The sequence below is a fragment of the Carassius carassius genome, chromosome 7 (assembly GCF_963082965.1).
Source record: "Carassius carassius chromosome 7, fCarCar2.1, whole genome shotgun sequence".
Lineage (NCBI taxonomy): Eukaryota > Metazoa > Chordata > Actinopteri > Cypriniformes > Cyprinidae > Carassius > Carassius carassius.
Window position 1 is genome coordinate 33,944,729 of NC_081761.1, and position 16,298 is coordinate 33,961,026.

Sequence of the window (16,298 nt, forward strand, 5' to 3'; positions counted from 1 at the left end):
CAACTGCTCCTGAAACATCAACTACTAGTGAAGCAGAAACATCTACAACAACAGGGTTTTTAAATGAAGTGAAAATAGAGCTTGTGCTTTACTCTAATGATTTATTTACGGATGAACTCTCAGATTCACAATCTTCTGCTTTCAAAAACAGGGCTCGTTTGTTTGAAGATTTAGTGAGTTCACACATATATACTGTGTTTTCTAAATAATCATTCACTGAATAAATAGGAATTACATTTAAGTATGAATACTTTACATTTCTTTTAATTTACAATAATTCATTTAAAATGTCTGTATTTTGTTTTAGCTGTCAGATCTTTTCAAGACGTTTCATTCCTTCCTAAGAGTCACTGTGCTAAACTTCAGGTAAACACATAATTTTTTGGTGCTGATTATTTTATTCATAGAGTGCATCTGTTTATGTTTGAATTTGTGAGAGATAAAACAAATGTGATTAATCCATTTATCGGTCCAGTGGGGATATGAAGAAATGATTGCAATATGACAGAATTTCAAAAAAATTTATTCCAGGAAGGGCTCAGTCATTACCACAACAGATGTCATTTTCAACTCTACACAGGATAATGTCCCAACAGAGAATCAAGTTGCAAACACATTACTGAATGAGAAAGCAACTCTCAACACCCTGAACATAACTTCGTTAATAGTTAATGGTGCAGGTATGTGTGTAAAAACCTAAAAGTCTAATGTATAAAAAAAATCTTGTATAGTACTTGTTTGAGACAATACACTGACTGCTAAATTGGTTAGATCAGACATGATTTTATATTAACTTTGATCAGCATTGTTTTTCATAAGAATTATGTAAAAAGCTAAATACAAACTGAATACAAATTGTTTTCTTATGCCAATGCTTTTGTGAGTGCCATCTAACCCAAAAATAATTTCTTATAAACCAACAACAGATTACTCATCAACCACAACAACTCCTGCTGCAACATCTACAACAACTGAGACTTCCACAATCACAACAACTGCTCCAGAAACATCCTCCACTATCACAGCAGAAACATCAATAATAACAGAGACTTCCACAATCACAACAAATTCACCAGAAACATCCACTACTACTGCAGCAGAAACATCAACAACAACTGAAACTTCCACAATCGCAACAAAAGCTCCTGAAACATCTATAACAACAGAGACTTCCACAACAACAACAAATGCTCCTGAAATATCAACTACTAGTGAAGCAGAAACATCTACAACAACAGAGACTTCCACAATCACAACAACTGTTCCTGAAACATCAACCACTAGTGCAGCAGAAACATCTACAACAACAGAGACTTCCACAATCACAACAACTGCTCCTGAAACATCAACCACTAGTGCAGCAGAAACATCTACAACAACAGAGACTTCCACAATCACAACAACTGCTCCTGAAACATCAACCACTAGTGCAGCAGAAACATCTACAACAACAGAGACTTCCACAATCACAACAACTGCTCCTGAAACATCAACCACTAGTGCAGCAGAAACATCTACAACAACAGAGACATCCAAAATCACAACAACTGCTCCTGAAACATTAACCACTAGTGCAGCAGAAACATCTACAACAACAGAGACTTCCACAATCACAACAACTGCTCCTGAAACATCCACCACCAGTGCAGCAGAAACATCTACAACAACAGAGACATCCAAAATCACAACAACTGCTCCTGAAACATTAACCACTAGTGCAGCAGAAACATCTACAACAACAGAGACTTCCACAATCACAACAACTGCTCCTGAAACATCAACCACAAGTGCAGCAGAAACATCTACAACAACAGAGACATCCAAAATCACAACAACTGCTCCTGAAACATTAACCACTAGTGCAGCAGAAACATCTACAACAACAGAGACTTCCACAATTACAACAACAGCTCCTGAAACATCAACCACTAGTGCAGCAGAAACATCTACAACAACAGAGACTACCACAATCACAACAACTGCTCCTGAAACATCTACAACAACAGAGACTTCCACAATCACAACAACTGCTCCTGAAACATCAACCACAAGTGCAGCAGAAACATCTACAACAACAGAGACTACCACAATCACAACAACTGCTCCTGAAACATCTACAACAACAGAGACTTCCACAATCACCACAACTGCTCCTGAAACATCTACAACAACAGAGACTTCCACAACCACAACAAATGCTCCTGAAATATCAACTACTAGTGAAGCAGAAACATCTAAAACAACAGAGACTTCCACAATCACAACAACAGCTTCTGAAAAATCTACAACAACAGAGACTTCCACAATCACAACAACTGCTCCTGAAAAATCAACCACTAGTGCAGCAGAAACATCTACAACAACAGAGACTTCCACAATCACAACAACAGCTCCTGAAACATCTACAACAACAGAGACTTCCACAATCACAACAACTGCTCCTGAAACATCAACCACAAGTGCAGCAGAAACGTCTATAACAACAGAGACTTCCACAATCACAACAACTGCTCCTGAAACATCTACAACAACAGAGACTTCCACAATCACAACAACTGCTCCTGAAACATCCACCACCAATGCAGCAGAAACATCCACAACAACAGAGGCTTCCACAATCACAACAACTGCTCCTGAAACATCAACCACTAGTGCAGCTGAAACATCTACAACAACAGAGACTTCCACAATCACAACAACTGCTCCTGAAACATCCACCACCAATGCAGCAGAAACATCCACAACAACAGAGGCTTCCACAATCACAACAACTGCTCCTGAAACACCAACCACTAGTGCAGCTGAAACATCTACAACAACAGAGACTTCCACAATCACAACAACTGCTCCTGAAACATCCACCACCAATGCAGCTGAAACATCTACAACAACAGAGACTTCCACAATCACAACAACTGCTCCTGAAACATCAACCACTAGTGCAGCAGAAACATCTATAACAACAGAGACTTCCACAATCACAACAAATGCTCCTGAAATATCAACCACTTCTGCATCAGAAACATCTACAACAACAGAGACTTCCACAATCACAACTGCTCCTGAAATATCAACTACTAGTGCAGCAGAAATATCTACAACAACAGAGACATCCACAATCACAACAACTGCTCCTGAAACATCAAAAACTAGTGTAGCAGAAACATCTACAACAACAGAGACTTCCACAATCACAACAACTGCTCCTGAAATATCAACAACTAGTGCAGCAGAAACATCTACAACAACAGAGACATCTACAATCACAACAACTGCTCCTGAAACATCAACCACTAGTGCAGCAGAAACATATACAACAACAGAGACTTCCACAATCACAACTGCTCCTGAAATATCAACTACTAGTGCAGCAGAAACATCTACAACAACAGAGACTTCCACAATCACAACAACTGCTCCTGAAACATCAACCACCAGTGCAGCAGAAACATCTACAACAACAGAGACTTCCACAATCACAACAACTGCTCCTGAAACATCCACTACAAGTGCAGCAGAAACATCTACAACAACAGAGACTTCCACAATCACAACAACTGCTCCTGAAACATCAACCACTAGTGCAGCAGAAACATCTACAACAACAGAGACTACCACAATCACAACAACTGCTCCTGAAACATCAACCACTAGTGCAGCAGAAACATCTACAATAACAGAGACTACCACAATAAAAACAACTGCTCCTGAAACATTAACCACTAGTGCAGCAGAAACATCTACAACAACAGAGACTTCCACAATCACAACAACTGCTCCTGAAACATCCACCACCAGTGCAGCAGAAACATCTACAACAACAGAGACATCCAAAATCACAACAACTGCTCCTGAAACATTAACCACTAGTGCAGCAGAAACATCTACAACAACAGAGACTTCCACAATCACAACAACTGCTCCTGAAACATCAACCACAAGTGCAGCAGAAACATCTACAACAACAGAGACATCCAAAATCACAACAACTGCTCCTGAAACATTAACCACTAGTGCAGCAGAAACATCTACAACAACAGAGACTTCCACAATCACAACAACAGCTCCTGAAACATCAACCACTAGTGCAGCAGAAACATCTACAACAACAGAGACTACCACAATCACAACAACTGCTCCTGAAACATCTACAACAACAGAGACTTCCACAATCACAACAACTGCTCCTGAAACATCAACCACAAGTGCAGCAGAAACATCTACAACAACAGAGACTTCCACAATCACCACAACTGCTCCTGAAACATCTACAACAACAGAGACTTCCACAATCACAACAACTGCTCCTGAAAAATCAACCACTAGTGAAGCAGAAACATCTACAACAACAGAGACTTCCACAATCACAACAACTGCTCCTGAAAAATCAACCACTAGTGCAGCAGAAACATCTACAACAACAGAGACTTCCACAATCACAACAACAGCTCCTGAAACATCTACAACAACAGAGACTTCCACAATCACAACAACTGCTCCTGAAACATCAACCACAAGTGCAGCAGAAACGTCTACAACAACAGAGACATCCACAATCACAACAACAGCTCCTGAAACATCTACAACAACAGAGACTTCCACAATCACAACAACAGCTCCTGAAACATCTACAACAACAGAGACTTCCACAATCACAACAACTGCTCCTGAAACATCAACCACAAGTGCAGCAGAAACGTCTACAACAACAGAGACATCCACAATCACAACAACTGCTCCTGAAACATCCACCACCAATGCAGCAGAAACATCCACAACAACAGAGGCTTCCACAATCACAACAACTGCTCCTGAAACATCAACCACTAGTGCAGCAGAAACATCTATAACAACAGAGACTTCCACAATCACAACAAATGCTCCTGAAATATCAACCACTTCTGCATCAGAAACATCTACAACAACAGAGACTTCCACAATCACAACTGCTCCTGAAATATCAACTACTAGTGCAGCAGAAATATCTACAACAACAGAGACATCCACAATCACAACAACTGCTCCTGAAACATCAAAAACTAGTGTAGCAGAAACATCTACTACAACAGAGACTTCCACAATTACAACAACTGCTCCTGAAATATCAACAACTAGTGCAGCAGAAACATCTACAACAACAGAGACATCTACAATCACAACAACTGCTCCTGAAACATCAACCACTAGTGCAGCAGAAACATATACAACAACAGAGACTTCCACAATCACAACTGCTCCTGAAATATCAACTACTAGTGCAGCAGAAACATCTACAACAACAGAGACTTCCACAATCACAACAACTGCTCCTGAAACATCCACTACAAGTGCAGCAGAAACATCTACAACAACAGAGACTTCCACAATCACAACAACTGCTCCTGAAACATCAACCACTAGTGCAGCAGAAACATCTACAACAACAGAGACTACCACAATCACAACAACTGCTCCTGAAACATCAACCACTAGTGCAGCAGAAACATCTACAACAACAGAGACTACCACAATAAAAACAACTGCTCCTGAAACATCTACAACAACAGAGACTTCCACAATCACAACAACTGCTCCTGAAACATCAACCACCAGTGCAGCAGAAACATCTACAACAACAGAGACTACACCAATCACAACAACTGCTCCTGAAACATCTACAACAACAGAGACTTCCACAATCACAACAACTGCTCCTGAAACATCAACCACTAGTGCAGCAGAAACATCTACAACAACAGAGACTACCACAATAAAAACAACTGCTCCTGAAACATCTACAACAACAGAGACTTCCACAATCACAACAACTGCTCCTGAAACATCAACCACCAGTGCAGCAGAAACATCTACAACAACAGAGACTACACCAATCACAACAACTGCTCCTGAAACATCTACAACAACAGAGACTTCCACAATCACAACAACTGCTCCTGAAACATCAACCACCAGTGCAGCAGAAACATCTACAACAACAGAGACTTCCACAATCACAACAACTGCTCCTGAAACATCCACTACAAGTGCAGCAGAAACATCTACAACAACAAAGACTTCCACAATCACAACAACTGCTCCTGAAACATCAACCACTAGTGCAGCAGAAACATCTACAACAACAGAGACTACCACAATCACAACAACTGCTCCTGAAACATCAACCACTAGTGCAGCAGAAACATCTACAACAACAGAGACTACCACAATAAAAACAACTGCTCCTGAAACATCTACAACAACAGAGACTTCCACAATCACAACAACTGCTCCTGAAACATCAACCACCAGTGCAGCAGAAACATCTACAACAACAGAGACTACACCAATCACAACAACTGCTCCTGAAACATCTACAACAACAGAGACTTCCACAATCACAACAACTGCTCCTGAAACATCAACCACTAGTGCAGCAGAAACATCTACAACAACAGAGACTACCACAATAAAAACAACTGCTCCTGAAACATCTACAACAACAGAGACTTCCACAATCACAACAACTGCTCCTGAAACATCAACCACCAGTGCAGCAGAAACATCTACAACAACAGAGACTACACCAATCACAACAACTGCTCCTGAAACATCTACAACAACAGAGACTTCCACAATCACAACAACTGCTCCTGAAACATCCACCACCAGTGCAGCAGCAACATCTACAACAACAGAGACTTCCACAATCACAACAACTGCTCCTGAAACATCCACCACCAGTGCAGCAGCAACATCTACAACAACAGAGACTTCCACAATCACAACAACTGCTCCTGAAACATCTACAACAACAGAGACTTCCACAATCACAACTGATCCTGAAACATCTACAATATCAGAGACTTCTACAATCACAACAACTGCTCCTGAAATATCAACCACTAGTGCAGCAGAAACATCTACAATGGAGACATCCACAGTCACAACAACTGCTCCTGAAACATCTACAACAACAGAGACTTCCACAATCACAAAATCTGCTCCTGAAACATCTACAACAACAGAGACTTACACAATCACAACAACAGTTCCTGAAACATCTACAACAACAGAGACTTCCACAATCACCACAACTGCTCCTGAAACATCTACAACAACAGAGACTTTCACAATCACAACAACTGCTCCTGAAACATCAACCACCAGTGCAGCAGAAACATCTACAACAACAGAGACTTCCACAATCACAACAACTGCTCCTGAAACATCAACCACCAGTGCAGCAGAAACATCTACAACAACAGAGACTTCCACAATCACAACAACTGCTCCTGAAACATCAACTACTAGTGAAGCAGAAACTTCTACAACAACAGAGGCTTCCACAATCACAACAACTGCTCCTGAAACATTTACAACAACAGAGACTTCCACAATCACAACAACTGCTCCTGAAACATTTACAACAACAGAGACTTCCACAATCAAAACAACTGCTCCTGAAACATCAACTACTAGTGAAGCAGAAACTTCTACAACAACAGAGGCTTCCACAATCACAACAACTGCTCCTGAAACATTTACAACAACAGAGACTTCCACAATCACAACAACTGCTCCTGAAACATCAACTACTAGTGCAGCAGAAACATCTACAACAACAGGGTTTTTAAATGAAGTGAAAATAGAGCTGGTGCTTTACTCTTATGATTTATTTACAGATGAACTCTCAGATTCACAATCTTCTGCTTTCAAAAACAGGGCTCGTTTGTTTGAAGATTTAGTGAGTTCACACATATATACTGTGTTTGCTAAATATTCATTCACTGAATAAATAGGAATTACATTTAAGTATGAATACTTTACATTTCTTTTAATTCACAATAATTCATTTAAAATGTCTGTATTTTGTTTTAGCTGTCAGATCTTTTCAAGACGTTTCATTCCTTCCTAAGAGTCACTGTGCTAAACTTCAGGTAAACACATAATTTTTTGGTGCTGATTATTTTATTCATAGAGTGCATCTGTTTATGTTTGAATTTGTGAGAGATAAAACAAATGTGATTAATCCATTTATCGGTCCAGTGGGGATATGAAGAAATGATTGCAATATGACAGAATTTCAAAAAAATTTATTCCAGGAAGGGCTCAGTCATTACCACAACAGATGTCATTTTCAACTCTACACAGGATAATATCCCAACAGAGGATCAAGTTGCAAACACATTACTGAATGCAAAAGCAACTCTCAACACCCTGAACATAACTTCGTTAATAGTTAATGGTACAGGTATGTGTGTAAAAACCTAAAAGTCTAATGTATAAAAAAAAATATTGTATAATACTTGTTTGAGACAATACACTGACTGATAAAATGGTTAGATCAGACATGATTTTATATTAACTTTGATCAGCATTGTTTTTCATAAGCATTATGTAAAAAGCTAAATACAAACTGAATACAAATTGTTTTCTTATGCCAATGCTTTTGTGAGTGCCATCTAACCCAAAAATAATTTCTTATAAACCAACAACAGATTACTCATCAACCACAACAACTCCTGCTGCAACATCTACAACAACTGAGACTTCCACAATCACAACAACTGCTCCAGAAACATCCTCCACTATCACAGCAGAAACATCAATAATAACAGAGACTTCCACAATCACAACAAATTCACCAGAAACATCCACTACTACTGCAGCAGAAACATCAACAACAACTGAAACTTCCACAATCGCAACAAAAGCTCCTGAAACATCCACCACTAATGCAGCAGAAACAACTAAAACAACAGAGACTTCCACACTCACAACAACTGCTCCTGAAACATCCACCACTAGTGCATCAGAAACACCTACAACAACAGAGACTTCCACAATCACAACAACTGCTCCTGAAACATCAACCACTAGTGCATCAGAAACATCTACAACAACAGAGACTTCCACAATCACAACAACTGCTCTTGAAACATCAACCACTAGTGCATCAGAAACACCTACAACAACAGAGACTTCCACAATCACAACAACTGCTCCTGAAACATCAACCACTAGTGCATCAGAAACATCTACAACAACAGAGACTTCCACAATCACAACAACTGCTCCTGAAACATCAACCACTAGTACATCAGAAACACCTACAACAACAGAGACTTCCACAATCACAACAACTGCTCCAGAAACATCTACAACAACAGAGACTTCCACACTCACAACAACTGCTCATGAAACAGCTACAACAACAGAGACTTCCACAATCACAACAACTGCTCCTGAAACATCCACCACTAGTGCATCAGAAACACCTACAACAACAGAGACTTCCACAATCACAACAACTGCTCCTGAAACATCAACCACTAGTGCATCAGAAACATCTACAACAACAGAGACTTCCACAATCACAACAACTGCTCTTGAAACATCAACCACTAGTGCATCAGAAACACCTACAACAACAGAGACTTCCACAATCACAACAACTGCTCTTGAAACATCAACCACTAGTGCATCAGAAACACCTACAACAACAGAGACTTCCACAATCACAACAACTGCTCCTGAAACATCAACCACTAGTACATCAGAAACATCTACAACAACAGAGACTTCCACAATCACAACAACTGCTCCTGAAACATCAACCACTAGTGCATCAGAAACACCTACAACAACAGAGACTTCCAAAATCACAACAACTGCTCCTGAAACATCAACCACTAGTGCATCAGAAACATCTACAACAACAGAGACTTCCACACTCACAACAACTGCTCCTGAAAAATCTACGACAACAGAGACTTCCGCAATCACAACAACTGCTCCTGAAATATCAACCGCTAGTGCATCAGCAACATCTACAACATCAGAGACTTCCACAATCACAAAAACTGCTCCTAAAACATCTACGACCACAGAGACTTCCACAATCACAACAACTGCTCCAGAAACATCAACAACTAGCACAGCAGAAACTTCTACAGCAACAGAGACTTCCACAATCACAAACACTGCTCCAGAAACATCAACAACTAGCGCAGCAGGAACATCTACAACAACAGAGACTTCCACAATCAAAGTAACTGCTCCAGAAACATCAACAACTAGCGCAGCTGAAACATATACAACAACAGAGACTTCCACAGTCACAACATCTGTCCCTGAAATATCCACCACTAGTGCATCAGATACATCAACAACTACAGAGACTTCCACAATCACAACAATTGCTCCTGAAACATCTACAACTACAGAGACTTCCACAATCACAACAACTGCTCCTGAAACATCAACAACTAGCGCAGCTGAAACATCTACAACAACAGGGACTTCCACAATCACAACAACTGCTCCTGCAACATCAACAACTACAGAGACTTCCACAATCACAACAACTGCTCCTGAAACATCAATCACCAGTGCCGCAGAAACATCTACAACAGCAGAGACTACCACAATCACAACAACTGCTCCTGAAACATCCACCACTAGTGCATCAGAAACATCTACGACTACAGAGACTTCCACAATCACAACAACTGCTCCAGAAACATCAACAACTAGCGCAGCAGAAACATCTACAACAACAGGAACTTCCACAATCACAACAACTGCTCCAGAAACATCAACAACTAGCGCAGCAGAAACATCTACAACAACAGGAACTTCCACAATCACAACAACTGCTCCAGAAACATCAACAACTAGCGCAGCAGAAACATCTACAACAACAGAGACATCCACAATCACAACAACTGCTCCTGAAACATCTACGACAACAGAGACTTCCACAATCACAACAACTGCTCCTGAAACATCTACGACTACAGAGACATCCACAATCACAACAACTGCTCCAGGAACATCATCCACTAGTGCATCAGCAACATCTACAACATCAGAGACTTCCACACTCACAACAACTGCTCCAGAAACATCAACAACTAGCACAACAGAAACATCTACAACAACAGAGACTTCCACAATCACAACAAATGCTCCTGAAATATCATCCACTAGTGAAGCAGAAACATCTACGACAACAGAGACTTCCACAATCACAACAAATGCTCCTGAAACATCTACGACTACAGAGACTTCCACAATCACAACAAATGCTCCTGAAACATCTACAACTACAGAGACTTCCACAATCACAACAACTGCTCCAGAAACATCAACAACCAGCGCATCAGAAATATCTACAACAACAGAGACTTCCACAGTCACAACAACTGCTCCTAAAACATCTACGACTACAGAGACTTCCACAATCACAACAAATGCTCCTGAAACATCTACAACTACAGAGACTTCCACAATCACAACAATTGCTCCAGAAACATCAACAACCAGCGCATCAGAAATATCTACAACAACAGAGACTTCCACACTGACAGCAACTGCTCCAGAATCATCAACAACTAGTGCAGCAGAAACATCTACAACAACAGAGACTTCCACAATCACAACAACTGCTCCTGAAATATCAACCACTAGTGCATCAGCAACATCTACAACATCAGAGACTTCCACAACCACAACAACTGCTCCTGAAACATCTACAACAACAGAGACTTCCACAATCATAAAAACTGCTCCTGAAACATCTACGACTACAGAGACATCCACAATCACAACAACAGCTCCTGAAACATCTACAACAACAGAGACGTCCACAATCACAACAACTGCTCCTGAAACATCCACCATTAGTGCATCAGAAACATCTACAACATCAGTGACTTCCACAACCACAACAACTGCTCCTGAAACATCTACAACATCAGAGACTTCCACAACCACAACAACTGCTCCTGAAACATCTACAACATCAGAGACTTCCACAACCACAACAACTGCTCCTGAAACATCTACGACTACAGAGACATCCACAATCACAACAACAGCTCCTGAAACATCTACAACAACAGAGACATCCACAATCACAACAACTGCTCCTGAAACATCTACAACATCAGAGACTTCCACAACCACAACAACTGCTCCTGAAACATCTACAACATCAGAGACTTCCACAACCACAACAACTGCTCCTGGAACAGCTACGACTACAGAGACTTCCACAACCACAACAACTGCTCCTGAAACATCTACGACTACAGAGACTTCCACAATCACAACAACTGCTCCTGAAAAATCAACTTTTAGTGCTTCAGAAACATCTACGACTACAGAGACTTCCACAATCACAACAACTGCTCTTGAAATATCAACCACTAGCGCAGCAGAAACATCTACAACAACAGAGACTTCCACAATCACAACAACTGCTCCTAAAACATCTACGACTACAGAGACTTCCACAATCACAACAAGTGCTCCTGAAAAATCAACTTCTAGTGCTTCAGAAACATCTACAACAACAGAGACTTCCACAATCACAACAACTGCTCTTGAAATATCAACCACTAGTGAAGCAGAAACATCTACAACAACAGTTACTTCCACACTCACAACAACTGCTCCTGAAATATCTACGACTACAGAGACATCCACAATAACAACAACTGCTCCTGAAATATCAACCACTAGTGCATCAGTAACATCTACAACAACAGACACTTCCACAATCACAGCAACTGCTCCTGAAACATCTACAACAACAGAGACATCCACAATCACAACAACTGCTCCTGAAACATCAACGACTACAGAGACTTCCACAATCACAACAACTGCTCCTGAAATATCAACCACTAGTGAAGCAGAAACATCTACAACAACAGGTACTTCCACACTCACAACAACTGCTCCTGAAATATCTACGACTACAGAGACATCCACAATCACAACAACTGCTCCAGAAACATCAACAACTAGCGCAGGAGGAACATTTACAACAACAGAGACTTCCACAATCACAGCAACTGCTCCTGAAACATCTACGACTACAGAGACTTCCATAATCACAACAAATGCTCCTGAAATATCAACTTCTACTGCAGCAGAAACATCTACAACAACAGAGACTTCCACAATCACAACAACTGCTCCTGAAACATCCACCACTAGTGCATCAGAAACATCTACAACTACAGAGACTTCCTCAATCACAACAACTGCTCCTGAAACATCAACGACTACAGAGACTTCCACACTCACAACAACTGCTCCTGAAACATCTACGACTACAGAGACTTCCAAAATCACAACAAGTGCTCCTGAATTATTAACTTCTACTGCAGCAGAAACATCTACAACAACAGAGACTTCCACAATCATAACAACTGCTCCAGAAACATCAAAAACTAGCGCAGCAGAAACATCTACAACAACAGAGACTTCCATAATCACAACAACTGCTCCAGAAACATCAACAACTAGCGCAGCAGAAACATCTACAACAACAGAGACTTCCATAATCACAACAACTGCTCCTGAAATATCAACTACTAGTGCAGCAGAAACATCTACAACAACAGAGACTTCCACAATCATAACAACTGCTCCAGAAACATCAAAAACTAGCGCAGCAGAAACGTCTACAACAACAGAGACTTCCATAATCACAACAACTGCTCCAGAAACATCAAAAAGTAGCACAGCAGAATCATCTACAACAGAGACTTCCACAATCACAACAACTTCTCCAGAAACATCAACAACTAGCACAGCAGAAACATCTACAACAACAGAGACTTCCATAATCACAACAACTGCTCCTGAAATATCAACTACTAGTGCAGCAGAAACATCTACAACAACAGAGACTTCCACAATCATAACAACTGCTCCAGAAACATCAAAAACTAGCGCAGCAGAAACATCTACAACAACAGAGACTTCCATAATCACAACAACTGCTCCAGAAACATCAAAAAGTAGCACAGCAGAATCATCTACAACAGAGACTTCCACAATCACAACAACTTCTCCAGAAACATCAACAACTAGCACAGCAGAAACATCTACAACAACAGAGACTTCCACACTCACAACAACTGCTCCAGAAACATCAACAACTAGCGCAGTAGAAACATCTACAACAACAGAGACTTCCACAATCACAACAACTGCTCCAGAAACATCCACCACAAGCGCAGCAGAAACATCTACAATAACAGAGACTTCCACAATCACTACAACTAATCCTGAAACAATTAAAATTACAGAGACATCCACAATCAAAACAACTGCTCCTGAAACATCTACAACAATAGAGACTTCCACAATCACAACAACTGTTCCTGAAACATCTACAACAATAGAGACTTCCACAATCACAACAACTGCTCCTGAAACATCCACCACTAGTGCAGCAGAAACATCTACAATAACAGGGCCTTCAACAATCAAAACAACTGCTCCTGAAACATCTACAACAACAGAGACTTCCACAATCACAACAACTGTTCCTGAAACAATTACAACTACAGAGACTTCCACAATCACAACAACTGCTCCTGAAACATCCACCACTAGTGTGCCTGAATCATCTACAACAATACAGACTTCCACAATCAGAACACCTGCTCCTGAAACTTCCACCATTAGTGCAGCAGAAACATCTACAATAACAGAGACCTCCACAATCACAACAAATGCTCCTGAAATATCAACCACTAGTGCAGCAGAAACATCTACGACAACAGAGACTTCCACAATCACAACAACTGCTCCTGAACTATCAACCACTAGCGCAGCAGAAACATCTACAATAACAGAGACCTCCACAATCACAACGACTGCAGCAGAAACATCTACAACAACAGAGTTTTTAAATGAATTGAAAATAGAGCTGGTGCTTTACTCGAACGATTTATTTACTGATGAACTCTCATATTCACAATCTTCTGCTTTCAAAAACAGGGCTCATTTGTTTGAAGATTTAGTAAGTTCACACCTATAAACCGTATTTACTATATAATCGTTCACTAAATAAATAGCAATTAAATTTAAGTATAAATACTTTACATTTCGTTTGATTTACAATAATTCATTTAAAATGTCTCTATTTTGTTTTAGCTGGCAAAGCTTTTCCTGAAGTTTCCTTCCTTCCTAAGAGTCACTGTGCTAAACTTCAGGTAAATACTCTATTTTTTTGGTTTTGTGATTAATCAATTTATCGGTCCAGTGGGTATATGGAGAAATAATTGCAATATGACAGAATTTTAAAAAATTTATTCCAGGAAGGGCTCCATCATTACCACAACAGATATCATTTTCAACTCTACACATGATGATGTTCCATCAGAGGAACAAGTTGCAATCACATTACTGAATGAAAAAGCAACTCTCAATGCCCTGAACATAACTTATTTTACAGTTAATGGTACAGGTATGTCTGACAAAACCTAAAAGCAAAATGTATAAACAAATCTTGTATTTTACTTATGTGAGACAATAAACTGACTATTAAAATGGTTAGATTATACAAGGTTTTAGATTAACTTTGATCAGTATTAATGTTTTTCATAAGCATTATGTAAAAAGCTAAATACAAACTCTGAATACAAATTGATTTCTTTGTCAATGCTTTTTGTGAGTGCCATTTAAACCGAAAAACATTTCTTATGAACCAACAACAGAATATTCATCAACCACAACAACTCCTGCTGCAACAGAGCCCTCCACAATCACAATCACAACAATTGCTCCGGAAACATCCACCACTAGTGCAGCAGAAACATCTACCACAACTGAGACTTCAAAAGTCGCAACGACTGCAACTGAAACCTCCACCACTAGTGCAGCAGAAACATCTACCACAACGGAGACTACCACAGTCGCAACAACTGCTCCTGAAACATCCACCACTAGCACAGCAGAAACATCTCCAACAACAGAGACTTCCACAATCACAACAACTGCACCAGAAACGTCCACCATTAGCGCAGCAGATATATCTACAACAACTGAGACATCCACAATTACAACAACTGCTCCTGAAACGTCCACCACAAGTGCTGCAGTAACATTGACCACAAGTGAGACTTCCACACTTGCAACGACTACTCCTGAATTGTCCACCACTAGCGCAGCAGAAACATCTACCAAAACTGAGACTTCCACATTTGCAACGTCTTCTCCTGAAATGTCCAAAACTACCGCAGCAGAAACATCTACCACAACTGAGACTTCCACACTTGCAACGACTGCTCCAGAATCATCCAGCACTAGCGCAGCAGAGACATCTACCACAACTGAGACTTCCACACTTGCAACGACTGCTCCTGAAACATCCACCACTAGTGCCACAGAAACTTCTGCCACAACTGAGACTTCAACAGTCGCAACAACTGCTCCTGAAACCTCCACCACTAGTGCAGCAGAAACATCTACCACAACCGAGACTTCCACACTTGCAATGACTGCTCCAGAAT

General features: G+C 40.3%; 1 protein-coding gene and 3 long non-coding RNA genes across 4 annotated transcripts; all 4 read left to right on the forward strand.

Annotated features, from left to right (window-relative positions):
- Positions 1-48: 48 nt before the first annotated feature.
- LOC132143186 (uncharacterized) lies at positions 49-674 on the forward strand. Its single transcript, XR_009434212.1, has 3 exons — positions 49-173; positions 308-366; positions 532-674. It is a non-coding gene; the product is annotated as an uncharacterized LOC132143186 (long non-coding RNA).
- A 2,756-nt stretch (positions 675-3,430) lies between these two features.
- LOC132144250 (mucin-5AC-like) lies at positions 3,431-6,939 on the forward strand (the record flags this gene model as incomplete). The annotated part of the gene is made up of 4 exons (XM_059555032.1): positions 3,431-4,849; positions 5,309-5,836; positions 5,981-6,337; positions 6,886-6,939. Coding segments are annotated over 4 exons (2,358 nt in total), but the record flags the coding sequence as incomplete, so codon positions are not given.
- Positions 6,940-7,584: 645 nt separating this feature from the next.
- LOC132143187 (uncharacterized) lies at positions 7,585-8,583 on the forward strand. The gene is made up of 4 exons (XR_009434213.1): positions 7,585-7,723; positions 7,858-7,916; positions 8,082-8,230; positions 8,478-8,583. It is a non-coding gene; the product is annotated as an uncharacterized LOC132143187 (long non-coding RNA).
- Positions 8,584-14,599: 6,016 nt separating this feature from the next.
- Positions 14,600-15,247, forward strand: LOC132143188 (uncharacterized). The gene is made up of 3 exons (XR_009434214.1): positions 14,600-14,806; positions 14,941-14,999; positions 15,105-15,247. It is a non-coding gene; the product is annotated as an uncharacterized LOC132143188 (long non-coding RNA).
- Positions 15,248-16,298: the final 1,051 nt, after the last annotated feature.